General features: G+C 37.0%; 1 protein-coding gene across 1 annotated transcript in view; it reads left to right on the forward strand.

Annotated features, from left to right (window-relative positions):
• Positions 1-12,611, forward strand: part of LOC128228192 (fibrillin-2-like) — a 44,957-nt gene that overhangs the window by 18,784 nt on the left and 13,562 nt on the right. The window contains exons 14-41 of the mRNA XM_052939354.1: positions 7-129; positions 316-441; positions 1,500-1,718; positions 1,978-2,103; positions 2,315-2,440; positions 2,937-3,056; positions 3,323-3,463; positions 3,578-3,628; positions 4,056-4,184; positions 4,506-4,652; positions 4,799-4,858; positions 4,991-5,116; positions 5,297-5,422; positions 5,670-5,795; positions 6,060-6,185; positions 6,479-6,601; positions 7,905-8,030; positions 8,247-8,366; positions 8,555-8,677; positions 8,891-9,010; positions 9,268-9,393; positions 9,622-9,744; positions 9,992-10,114; positions 10,374-10,610; positions 11,395-11,520; positions 11,782-11,904; positions 12,148-12,321; positions 12,512-12,550. Of these exons, the coding sequence (XP_052795314.1) occupies positions 7-129; positions 316-441; positions 1,500-1,718; positions 1,978-2,103; positions 2,315-2,440; positions 2,937-3,056; positions 3,323-3,463; positions 3,578-3,628; positions 4,056-4,184; positions 4,506-4,652; positions 4,799-4,858; positions 4,991-5,116; positions 5,297-5,422; positions 5,670-5,795; positions 6,060-6,185; positions 6,479-6,601; positions 7,905-8,030; positions 8,247-8,366; positions 8,555-8,677; positions 8,891-9,010; positions 9,268-9,393; positions 9,622-9,744; positions 9,992-10,114; positions 10,374-10,610; positions 11,395-11,520; positions 11,782-11,904; positions 12,148-12,321; positions 12,512-12,550 (3,555 nt within the window). The remainder of the gene's footprint in view (positions 1-6; positions 130-315; positions 442-1,499; positions 1,719-1,977; positions 2,104-2,314; positions 2,441-2,936; positions 3,057-3,322; positions 3,464-3,577; positions 3,629-4,055; positions 4,185-4,505; positions 4,653-4,798; positions 4,859-4,990; positions 5,117-5,296; positions 5,423-5,669; positions 5,796-6,059; positions 6,186-6,478; positions 6,602-7,904; positions 8,031-8,246; positions 8,367-8,554; positions 8,678-8,890; positions 9,011-9,267; positions 9,394-9,621; positions 9,745-9,991; positions 10,115-10,373; positions 10,611-11,394; positions 11,521-11,781; positions 11,905-12,147; positions 12,322-12,511; positions 12,551-12,611) is intronic.

Genomic DNA, 12,611 nt, shown 5'->3' on the forward strand with positions numbered 1-12,611 from the left:
TCTCAGATGACAATGAGTGTGAGAAGAGTGGCATGTGTTCCAACGGTCTGTGTAAGAACATGGATGGCAGCTACGTGTGCATATGTAGCCCCGGATACCAGCTCTCACTTGCGGGCAATGTCTGCATTGGTACGTTAACCCTTACCCCCTCAGTTTCTTATTACAATGATGTTGAATTTTCTTCAAGTTAAATTAGTGCTGTAGACATGGTCCAGAGTAGTCCATCATGTTTTTAAAGTTAATAAAAGATATGGTTGAGCATTTTAAAGCCAGAAAATGAATGACCTCACATTAAAACCTTGTGTAATTTTCCAGATATAGATGAGTGTAGCAGCCAGTCTGGCGTCTGTAGGGACGGTCAGTGTATCAACAACCAGGGTAGTTTCAGATGTGAGTGTCCCAGAGGCTTCACCCTGGGGCCTGACAGGAGGTCATGTCTTGGTAAGCAGTTCCAGCTTATATTGAATTTGAAGATTTTACCACACCCCTCCAAAAAGTAGGGTGAAATATTGGAATGCACTCTGTCCATTCTCCCATCTTGGTTCATTCCTTAGCATTTCCGTGTCCACTCCTTTTCTCCTATGAAACCTGGGTCACATTTTCTTCCCATCAAAGTGATGTGCTGAGAAAACTGTGTTGGTTCAATGTCAAAATCATTGTACAAGGTCAAGGAATTGAGGCTTGCATTTCAGGTTCACTCCCTATCTAATAGATTTAAAAAAGAACCAATTTTGGACCTGTGTTGGGTCAAGGTCACTGTACTTAGTTGAGAATTTGAGCCTTGCATTTTGTATCTGCTTCACCTTACTAACATTTTTTGGAACATCTTTATTAAACTTGGGTCACATGTTCTACCCATCAAAACTGTGCAGAACCCATTTCAAAAAGCACTGGTTTCAGGGTCAAGGTCACTGTATAAGGTCAAGGATTTGAGCCTTGTAGGCCTGTTTGTTCCAATCCAATTTCACATCTCCTGAATTTATGAAAGGATCTTAATTAATTTTTTGTCATAAGTAGTTCCAATTTTACATCTCCTGAGTTTATGAAAAGATCTTAATTATTTTTTGTCATAAGTTGTTCCAATTTCACATCTCCTGAATTTATGAAAGGATCTTAATTATTTTTTGTCATAAGGTGTTCCAATTTCACATCTCCTGAATATATGAATGGATCTTAATTATTTTTTCTCACAAGTAGTTTTTGATTTGCTCACTTCATTAAACAAAAACAGATATGAAAAATCCAACATAACACAATCACTTTAAATGTCTCATCCTTGATGTGATGGGGAATAAAGATGTGGTTTTGACTGCCTTGTTCAAACACATTTACTTAAAAGTTAGGATAATGTGAGTAACAGGTTTTGATGTTTGATGTCAGACAAAAATGTGAACAATCACTGCAGCAAAGAGTATACAAAAATACTGCTATAGAAAATGTACAATGTAGTTGTATTTCAAATGTCTGTAATAAATTCATATTGTAATCCACTGTTTCAGACACCCGTAAGGACCTGTGTTTCCTGCACTACAGTCGTGGCGTGTGCAGCAGTCCCTCCCCGATGATTGTGACCAAGTCCACCTGTTGCTGCATGGTCGACTCCATGGATGCCCCAGGGATCGCCTGGGGAGCGGGTTGTGAACCCTGCCCCTCCATGGCTGACCTAGAGTTTAAGACCCTCTGTAAACATGGCTCTGGCACGGACTTCAATGGAGGATGTAAGAAGCAAAGAATTTTGTAATTATGTCAACATAAATTGGCACTACTTTGATGGATTGATTTCCTGACTTTTATTGACATTAACGAGGAATTGCATAAAACTGTTAATTATTAGTTAATTAACAGGGGCAATTGCACCAAAAACTGCGCTTCAAGAGGAAAAAATAGGGCTCTAAATTATTTTAAAACATTAATTTTTATGTAGATAGAAAAGTGCTTGTTTCATCTTGTTTCATGTAACCTCTTCACTTGTTGCAGCTATCAACCACTGCGCTCTGATGCCTGATATATGTGAAAATGGAGCATGTGAGAACACACCACGCTCCTACCGATGTGTGTGTAACCCGGGATACAGGCCAGATTCTTCCGGCAAGAAGTGTGTCAGTAAGTACAGTTGTTAACATTATGCTTATCAGTTGTTTATTATCTTGATAGTAAATTTTTATGTGAAAAATTATTTTGAAATTCTTACATACACATTCAACAGCTTATGCTTATTATGTTTTTATGAAATAATTAATCTGAGTTTCCTTGAGACATATATTTATATGTTGTTGTGGTTATATTAGAGCTCTTTTAAACTCCATTCTTACAGACATAGATGAATGTGTGAGTAACGCACGGCTGTGTGAGGGTGGCCAGTGTCGGGACACACCAGGATCCTTTGTGTGTGTATGCCCCTCCGGCACTCGCCTCGACCCAGACAACCACATGTGTGAGGGTAGGTAACATGTTGGATTGAAGGTGGAATCTTGTGATAGACTGTGTTTATCAATAATACCAGTAGGGGGATCTCAGACATTTTTATATATTTTTTCAAGATACCTTCCTGATCTTTTGAGATATCTGATATTTCTTTCTGAACAGTAAACTTCAGATCTTTGCAGTTGGAAACATTAAGTAATTGACCTAATTAAAAAATAACAACACATTGAACCCTATGGTTCTGAAATAGGTGTACAAATTGGGTCAAATTCTGGCGAGACAGCACTAACATCACTACTGTTGAAAAAGAATGTCATTACATGGCTTGCCTGTAACAATTTAAAAGTAAGCTTATTGAGCTATAATCTATTGATTGCCTAAGTTACAACACATCACATAGAAAATAGCTCATGAGTGAACCAAATTGTTCACTTGTGATATTGTAATTCATTTCAAATTTGTTTTTCAATATCCAATTGTACGTGTGTTTCAAATCTCCAATCTTCATGCAGACATAGATGAGTGTGCGTCCTCCCCGTGTGAAGGAGGCACTTGTGTTAACACAGCTGGAAGCTTTAGGTGCAGGTGTGGTTATGGCTACACACTTGATGCCACTGGACTTGTCTGCATTGGTAGGTGGTTTTCAGATTTTTAGTTGCAGTTCACCATTTTTGTAGCTTTCTGAAGCATATTTTCTTTTTAAATCCCAGACAAAAGAAATAACTGAAGTAAGTTACCTTTCTCTGACCCATTTGAAGCAGGTTTGTGTAAAAGAATATAAACTTTAATATTTGTACTGTTGAGATTCTAAACGATAGCTTAGAAGTCACAGGTTCCCTTCATCTTTACATTTACAAGGTTAAAGTATTTATTTAGAACAATTTCCCTCCCTCTGCAGATGATCGACAGGGTGCATGCTGGCTAGAGATTAGGGATGGTCAGTGTGAGTCGAATGTGAAACGCCCCATGTTGAAGGCTGAGTGCTGTAACACCATCGGCAAGGCCTGGGGAAGCCCCTGTGAACCATGTGCCTCCACATGTATGTAGGACAATCTCATAATTCTCGTAAACCAAACACCAATGAAATTATTGACTTTTGACAATTTAGGTTAATAGTTTTTTAACTTGATTGACATGCAGATTTTTGCTCCAGTTTCAGACAAATGCCAAAGGGGATTCATGTACAGAGGCGATGGTTGTGTTGGTAATGTTTTATTGTTCATGTTTTAATCCAATCTTATGATAATTTGTAGCATTTTTGTAATTCATGTATTTATTTCATGCTTTTCATGTTTTATTCAAGAAATCAACAGTGGATTAAAATATGAATTACTCAGTCTTCGAAGCAGTGGGGTTTTTTTTAATATTGCTCCAATGTCATTTTGTTTACTCTGAAAAAAACTCTATAAGTCTATATACATAGCAAAAACATACTGGTGGCTTGTAAATGTAATTTATTCCCTTGTCAGGTGCATTCATAATGGTTGCTGTTTATCAGTCATTTCTAGGTATTTTACAGTAATTGCCATCTTTCTTTGAATTAAAGAAACAAAAGGAGATAGATAAATGCATGAAGTATTATTTAATCTGATTTGTTACGCTTGTCATGTCACAAATTTTCGCCATTGTAGATATCAATGAGTGTGCGGTGATGGCGGGTCTGTGTCGGGGTGGGGGAGTGTGTGTCAACACTGAGGGGTCTTTCACCTGTCAGTGCCCCGCAGGCATGGATATTGATGCTGCAGGAACAACATGCCTTGGTGAGGATTTGGTTGACAATTGATGTCTGCTGATTGCTTTAACACTATTTCCTTCAAATGTACTTTTCAAGTCAAACCCAGTCTGGTTGTAAAATTGATGTGCAGAGGACTAAAAATTTTGTTTACTTCAAGACTTATTTATTCTTCAATTTACATATAAATTAAATTGTCATAGCATAGGAATGAGTTCAATTTCAGTTCAATTTGATCCATTTTTTTCCATTTTTATGATAGTTTACGAAAGCTTCTATGGAAAAATCATGTTGCACAATTGGTGAAATTATGCTGCTTTCACATTGTATCAATTATTCTACTGTGCAGACAAGAGAACGTCTACATGTTACCTGGACTACCAGCGTGGGCAGTGTTCCCGGGGGCTTGATGGTCTCTATACTCGGTCTTACTGCTGCTGCTCTGTGGGGCGTGCTTGGAGCCAGCTGTGTGAACCCTGTCCAGCTAAGGACTCAGGTAAACAGAAGGCTTTACTGGAGTCCAACTGCATGAATTCATGGTTTTAGTCTTAAACTGATTGTGGCCTAATTCAATGTTTATCTTGTTTAACATTTAGTCAATAATAAGAATTTTTATCAAAAACAATTTCTTGTTATTTGCAGCTGACTATAAAGCTCTCTGCCCTTCTGGAGGTCACGGTGGAGATCCTGATTTTCCCATTGGTAAGTTCAATGTATGTTTTTAGATCAGAGATTGGATTGTAAGGTGTTTGTACTTTTTCACCTTTTTGTCTTTAAGAGTAAAAAGCACTTCTCAAAACTAAGTGAGGGTAATCAACTTACATTTTCTTGCAGACATCAACGAGTGCCGGGAGATTCCGGGTATCTGCACCAATGGCCAGTGCAGGAACACCCAGGGCAGCTTCACCTGCACATGTGACCGTGGATTTGCCCTTGACAACAGGGGACTTAACTGTACTGGTATGATGTCTGCCTGGAAAAGGCTAGTCTTCAGTGGGAATAGGATTAAAACTTTTAAATTGTTTATTGTTTATACAAAATAATTGAGAAATAATATTTAACAAGATAACAAATATAGTTTACTTTATATTGGGCAGAAAACAAGGGTCAGGTAATTTCCAACACAAATCCATATTTCAGACATAGATGAGTGTCGAATATCATTTGGTGTGTGTGCAAATGGTGTGTGTGTTAACACAGAGGGTGGGTTCCGCTGTGACTGTGACACGGGATACAACCCTGTCATGATGGCACAGATGTGTATGGGTAGGTACTGCTGCTTCATTCCTCTTGTGACTTAATAAAAAAATTACATAGGAAAAACCTGAAAAACTTAAAATTCATGGTTGTTAAGATTGGTTTAGCTTTGATAAGAATTATATGTGCTAAATATTTTACTTTGTTTAAGGTATTGTTGAGAGGCATCATTTTCTAGTGTGCTTCTATCTTATTTGTGTCTGAAATCATCCATTGTTAGTGTTGATCAAATCTGAAACTCCTGTTTCACCTGTAGATGTTGATGAGTGTGCGGATGACCGGTCGTTGTGTCGCGGGGGAACCTGCACCAACCTGCCCGGGTCATTCAGCTGTGACTGCCCTGATGGCCTTGAACTTTCAGAGGATGGCACCAAGTGTGTTGGTAGGTCACAGATGAAGATTTACATATAGATTATTCATTTCCAGCAGAAGTGTATATGAGTACACTTATGAGCAAAATGATGTAATATTTCAACTCCTTTATTTCAAACTTTTAAAGTATAAAAACATTAATAAGGCAATTTATTTATGACACTTATTCAGTTATTGATTAATTAAAGAATGCTAGACTTTTCTTTATGAAATTATGCCTGTGTGTGGTAGTGTCAAGAACTGTTGGTTCAGAAGATTACATCTCTGTGTTCAGACATAGATGAATGTGGCTCTAGCAGCAGCATCTGTTCCAATGGTTACTGTGAGAACTACATGGGTGGCTACCACTGCACCTGTCTCCCTGGCTTCCAACCCAACACTGACAGGACTTCATGTGTTGGTAAGAATTGCTCTCATTCTTTTGATATGGTCTTGTATGCATATGTTGTATACAAATGTGTGACCTTAAAGCTGATTAAAATATACAGTTTATGAATGTCATATGAAATACTACCTTATATAAAACCATGAATATTTTTCTTCCATATTAAATGTTACGAAAGTATCAAAATACTGCAGAAACATATGTTTTATCAATTTTGCTCAATACATAATACATAATAATAACAATATATTGTTTACATGTGAAATGTTATGTAAGGCTACAAATGCATCCTACCGTATATCTACCAGACATAAACGAGTGTGCAGCGAACAACGGTGGTTGTGAGATGTTGTGTGTGAACAGCCCCGGCAGTTTCTCATGTGGATGTGAGGTCGGCTTCACTCTCATGCCCAATGGCAGGTCTTGTAAAGGTATGCATCTAAAAAGTTTTGTTTTTGTTTATGTCTGTACAACGTACATCAGGTACGTCAATGTTTTGCTCGACTATTTGAAGAATAAGGAGAGATATACTGCTCACCCTTGCAGCGTCACACCTTGGTTTTGCATGAAAGCACCTTTAAAGTCATTATCTTTTACATTGAAACTTTAGACATGTGTTCCCAACTATCCAGCCTACTTAATTAATCAAGTTATATAGCTAAATATAGTTATTGTAATGTTATTGTTTCAGCAACTACTTGAGGTATTTCAATGAGATTGTACACAACAGTACTCAACCATCCAACCCACTTTGAATCACTGAGTTAGATCACTCTATTTTGCATGTAATGCAAATAAGGTCCTTTATTTTTCGACTTAGAAATTCTGGTTAAGGTTTTGCGTTTTACCACATTTAAGTAAATATCTCAGCAACTACTTGATGTATTGCATTGAAACTTTATACAAGGGTTATAAACCATCCATCATACTTAATTATCAAGTTAAATAACTTGACTTTGCATAAAATCCTGTTTATTATTCAGCAAAAATTCTGGTTAAGGTTTTGCATGTTATCTCATTTTACAGTGATCCATGCATGTTTTTTCGAAAATTTTGCAATCCTTAAACTTCAAAGCGTTGGAATAGTGGAGCACACTGTCTCTGTCTCTTTCATCATAGCAGCAGGGTCATGCAAAAACTTTAACCATTGATAATTATTGAAAATAAAGAGGCTTGCATGAAACTTTATACATATTTTATATATCAAGTAGTGTTGGGAATCGGTTGCAATTTTACTATCGATGATCGGTTCCACTCAAGTAACCGATTATCGATAGTACAATCGGTTTTTAAAATACTAGATAGTACCTGAGTTGTAGTTTTATTCATGTACAGTATTAAACCCTTAATCATTATATGCATATATCTTATGTCTATGATTGAAGTTATTAAGTGTTGTTGTATAAAAAATAATTCATTTTCTTGCTCATTGTGGCTTTCATCAGCCATTTTGTTAAAGATAACATCTGAACACTTACTAATATTTTTTTTTTCTTTTCCATAATCGATTATAATTAAATATTATTGATTGTCGCTGATTTCAGGCCCAACCAATTGATTTTTGATTATAACTGATCATCACTAATATCAAGACCCATTACTGATTTACTCTGGCTTTGATAATTCTCAAGTTATTCTCCTAATAACAAATGAGCATGGGCATCAGTTTTGCGGTGTTATCGTTTTGTATCATATTTACTTAATAGCACTTAAAGCACATCATGTATATTTCAGACTACAATGAGTGTCGTGAGAATGGAGACATCTGTAATGGTGGGAAGTGCCAGAACATCCCGGGAGGATACAGATGCACGTGCACTGGGGGACTGAGACCTTCCGATGACATGAAACAGTGCATAGGTATGGTATATAGTTGGTGGTTGAAAGATATTTCACATCCAATGTTTTGTACTGGACTTGATTGGAAGGTAGAAACACAAGAGATTATCTTCTACTGATTGTCCTTGTGCTGTGCTGCGTTGGTGGAACAATTCAGTCAATGATCAAAGGGTTAATTGAAAACAATAGTTTGCTTTTAGTAATTATGTACCTATAATCATCCCTGTGTATTTTCAGACATAGATGAGTGCCAGGAGAACCGGCTGTTGTGTCGTAATGGTGTGTGTGAAAACACCCTGGGATCCTTCCGCTGTAACTGTGACAATGGGTACGAGGTGGACGGCAGTAGATGCATTGGTACGTAGGTATTACCACTATATATGAGGAAAAAGTCGGCATTATTATTGAAAGAAAATGTTAAATATTGTATTAATTGAACATGAAATTTTGAAATATGATTTCACTATTGCCTATTAAATAATACATACATATTAAATTTTACCTCGCATTTGCTGAATCTAATGTAACATTTCTCTATGTTACAGATGTAGATGAGTGTAGTACAGGGAAGAACAACTGTGATGAGAGTGCACTGTGTTACAACTCTCCGGGCTCCTATCGCTGCCAGTGCAAGATAGGGTATGAAGGAGACGGAATTACTTGCAGAGGTATATACATTCATAGTGGTAGAATCTAGTGGCTCATTGGCTGTTGTGAATACATTGCCTCTTATTTTGATGGAATGTAGCATTCTTTTATGCAAGGTTGTATTATTATTGAAAACATTATTGAAGTGTTTTATTAAACTTTTGCATGAAGTACAGCAAGTGCAGTTGGACGATGTCAAACCAAATACAAACATGTTTTTACCTTCCATCTAGACATCAATGAGTGTCGTCGTGATGGCATCTGCTCTCCCAGCGCGGTGTGTATTAACGAGCCAGGCAGCTACTCTTGCGTCTGTGAGGAGGGCTTCACCGGAGATGGAATTGTATGTAGAGGTAGGTAATGGCAATGTCATCTGAGTTGCATTCTGCAGCAGGTGAAGGAAATAAGTTTTTATTTTTAAAATTCTTTTGATGGGCTTGTATATTCAAGATTATTTTTTCAGATTAATGTTTTAAAATCAAATGAAATTACCGGTATACTGTTGCCTAAACAATATATAGAAAAAATATTAACTAAAGATAGGTGTAAATAATTTTATAGATGTACGGAAAATATGTCAATATATCGGAAATGACAACTGCTTCTTCAGATGTGAACGAGTGTGAGCTTAATGCTGACATCTGTAGGAATGGCCAGTGCTACAACTTCCTGGGAGGTTATCGGTGCTCCTGTGATATGGGCTTTGAACGAGCTCCAGATGAGAAATCTTGCATTGGTATAAATCTTCAATTAATGTTTGTTGTAGCTTGTAATACTTAAAATAAAGCACAAATTTTGAATGTTCGTGAATTTATTGGATTTAAAGCTTTGATACTTGGTCTTTGTTTATAACTTAAATTGGTAAAGCAGTTCATTTTTATATTAAATTTCTGTATTATTCAGTATTTTATCAATAAATAAGGGATTTAAAAACAATGTATTATACTTTCTATCCCTTATGCAGACATCAATGAGTGCGACATCCCGAACCTGTGTGTAAATGGTGTATGTGAGAACACGGACGGCGGTTACCAATGTCTGTGTAAACAGGGATTCAAACTGGATGTATATGGTGGAAATTGTACTGGTAAGTATATCATTATATGTTTCATGATATATCGATGGGTATTTTTGTTTAAGACCTTTAAATTTGTTTCTGAAAAAATTGTTTCTTTCTATAGTTTTATTGATGGGATTTAAAAAGATATGTATTTCCTTCATTTCCTGGTTTTAGCTAAGAAGGTCTTTGTCAGTTAATATATTTCAATTTGAAACACTTAATTCATTTTGAAACACAACAGTGCACACACCACAGAGTATATTTCTCCCCACAGATATCAATGAATGTGAGAACCTGGAGAACTGCCTGTATGGTGTGTGTGTAAACACCATCGGTGACTACTACTGCGAGTGTCCACCAAACTTCCAACTCAACTCTGCAGGCACTGGATGTGTGGGTGAGCAGGTTATAGCAGGAAGACAAGAAGTTATACTTTGCTGACATAGAATAAAAGGCAATTGGCATGGAAGCTGTATTAATTAAAAAGTTGAAAAAGTCAGGAAACTAATTTCTTCTAAAAATATATAATGATAAATCAGGGGTGAAGAAGCAATTCAAATGATGTTGGCATTTGTGTAATAATAGTTTTAAATTAAAGACTAAAACACAAGGTATTTGTAATAAGAAATTAGGATTTTTGACATGTATTATTGCAGACGTGCGTAAAGGGAGTTGTTACCTGGACATCTCTCAGCAGAGATTGACAGGTGTATGTAGCCATGTGATCTCCCAGAGTGTGGGGCGAGCGGGCTGCTGCTGCAGTGTGGGACGGGGCTGGGGCGAGACCCCGGGCTACTGTGAGCCTTGCCCCCGCAACAACACCCAGGAATACAAGGAGCTGTGTGTGGCAGACTCTGGCTTTAGGCCTGACCCTGACTCTCTGCTGCCTATGGGTATGTATGTCCATACATGCCCTGTTAACATGGTTTATTCACATAATGTTGGGTTAAGTGTCGGCCTGTTGCTAAAACTTCTCACACACACAAAAATACCTTCCTAACTTGAAGATTTTGCATAGTGCCTTTGAACACTGGTATACATACACCCACGCAAAAAAGTTTTAAGTGGGGGATATTGGAGTCACCATTCAGTAAGTTGGTTGATTGGTTTGTCCATTGTTTTTTCTATTGGCAGAAGTTTGTTGAGCAAACTTCTCCAACAGTTTTAGAGTTATTGCTTTCATACTTGGTACACATTACCACCATGATGTGTAGAAGTGCTTGAGGTTTTGTGTGCTATGACCATTTCATCTTAAATTATGAGCCCTTGAATATGAGTTTTAAAATGTCTGGCAATATTGAATTTTCTGGAGTGAGCTTATCTCAGAGTATTAGAGGTATAACTCTGATGCAGTTGTGTGACCTTGAAAACATTTATTTCACTTTTGTGTAGTGGATTACTCTGACATCACTGATCCTTGGTACACATTACCAGCATGAAGGGTAGTAGTACTTAATTTTCTTGACCAATGCCTAATCTCGTTTTCATTGACCTGGACAACTCTTTTGAATTAATATGTGCCCTTGAATATAAATTTATCACCTTGGGTATATAAAAGAATTCAGATTGATCTGATGGCAAATTTGAATAACTTTCCTTGATATATTCTTAAAAAATCTATTATGATTTGTATTTCATTTGTCCTGTATTTGTTTAATGCTTGCCTTCACTTTGCAGACATTGATGAGTGTAGAGAGATACCTGGAATATGTAAGAATGGAGATTGTCAGAACACGTTTGGAAGCTACAAATGCATCTGTCCGGATGGCTACAGACTCAACCTGTACACACAAGAATGCATTGGTAATGTGATGCATACACAGCATTCTACATGTCTTTATTGAGATCAGTTCAAGGATATCTAGATTGCAATTAATTTGACAAGGACATCATGATGAACAACGGTACAAAAAATCTAAATAAGTTAAATAAGATGACTTTATAGTTTCAAGAAAGCAACCAAAATATTTCAGGAAATGGAATATGAATTAATAAAGAAAATGAAGTAATTAAGGAAAAAGCTATTGTTCAAGTCATTTTGAACCTGTTGATGTTTTCCTGCAGACATAGATGAGTGTGCGGAGTACCCAGGCTATTGTGGACTGGGCACATGTGTCAACACCGCGGGCAACTTCTCCTGCCTCTGTCCTGATGGATACATGCCCATGCCTGGGGAGGGATGCATGGGTAAGGCTTTGTGACTTTTATCTGCTGCAATGATGATCTATTGCAGGATTTTGTTCTTAAAGATGATGCATAAATGTATGTTTTTGTTAACTTATTCGGTCAATGTATTTATTTTTTTTGCAAAGAAAATCTTATGCCAAAAAAAACAGGTAATTCTCTTGGCTTTTTTATTCATTACTTTGTCTTTGATGCTGGTAATATAGTTTTGCTACAATAATAACACTACTGTATGCCTGTTTCCAGATATGCGTAAGGATGTATGCTATGCAGCCTTCTTCAACACCACAGTTCCAGGCCGTCCTCCACGATGTGAGCACGAGCTCTCGAGCCTGGTGACGCTCCGACAGTGCTGCTGCGTTGGAGTAGTTGGCCAGGGCTGGGGCACTCCATGTCAACCATGCCCAGTGAAAAACTCAAGTTAGGACCTTGCCTTGCATTTATTACTTGTACAAATCCTGTAAGTCATATAGTCATAGTTTGACTCTCTCTCTTTTTAAATACTTTTTAAAGCTAGATTATTTAGTTTTGACTTTGTGTTAGGTATTGTGTGTATTTTTGAAAGTTGTTTATGATTTTATATTACTTCGCAATGTGTTTTTCTTTTTAGGGGAATACCTGGACTTATGCAAACCACTTCCTATTAGAGGTAAGTGTAAGTGAATAGCTGCGGGCTTTAAAAGTACATTTATACATTTATGTTTTTACTA

The sequence above is a fragment of the Mya arenaria genome, chromosome 3 (genome assembly GCF_026914265.1).
Source record: "Mya arenaria isolate MELC-2E11 chromosome 3, ASM2691426v1".
Taxonomy (NCBI): domain Eukaryota; kingdom Metazoa; phylum Mollusca; class Bivalvia; order Myida; family Myidae; genus Mya; species Mya arenaria.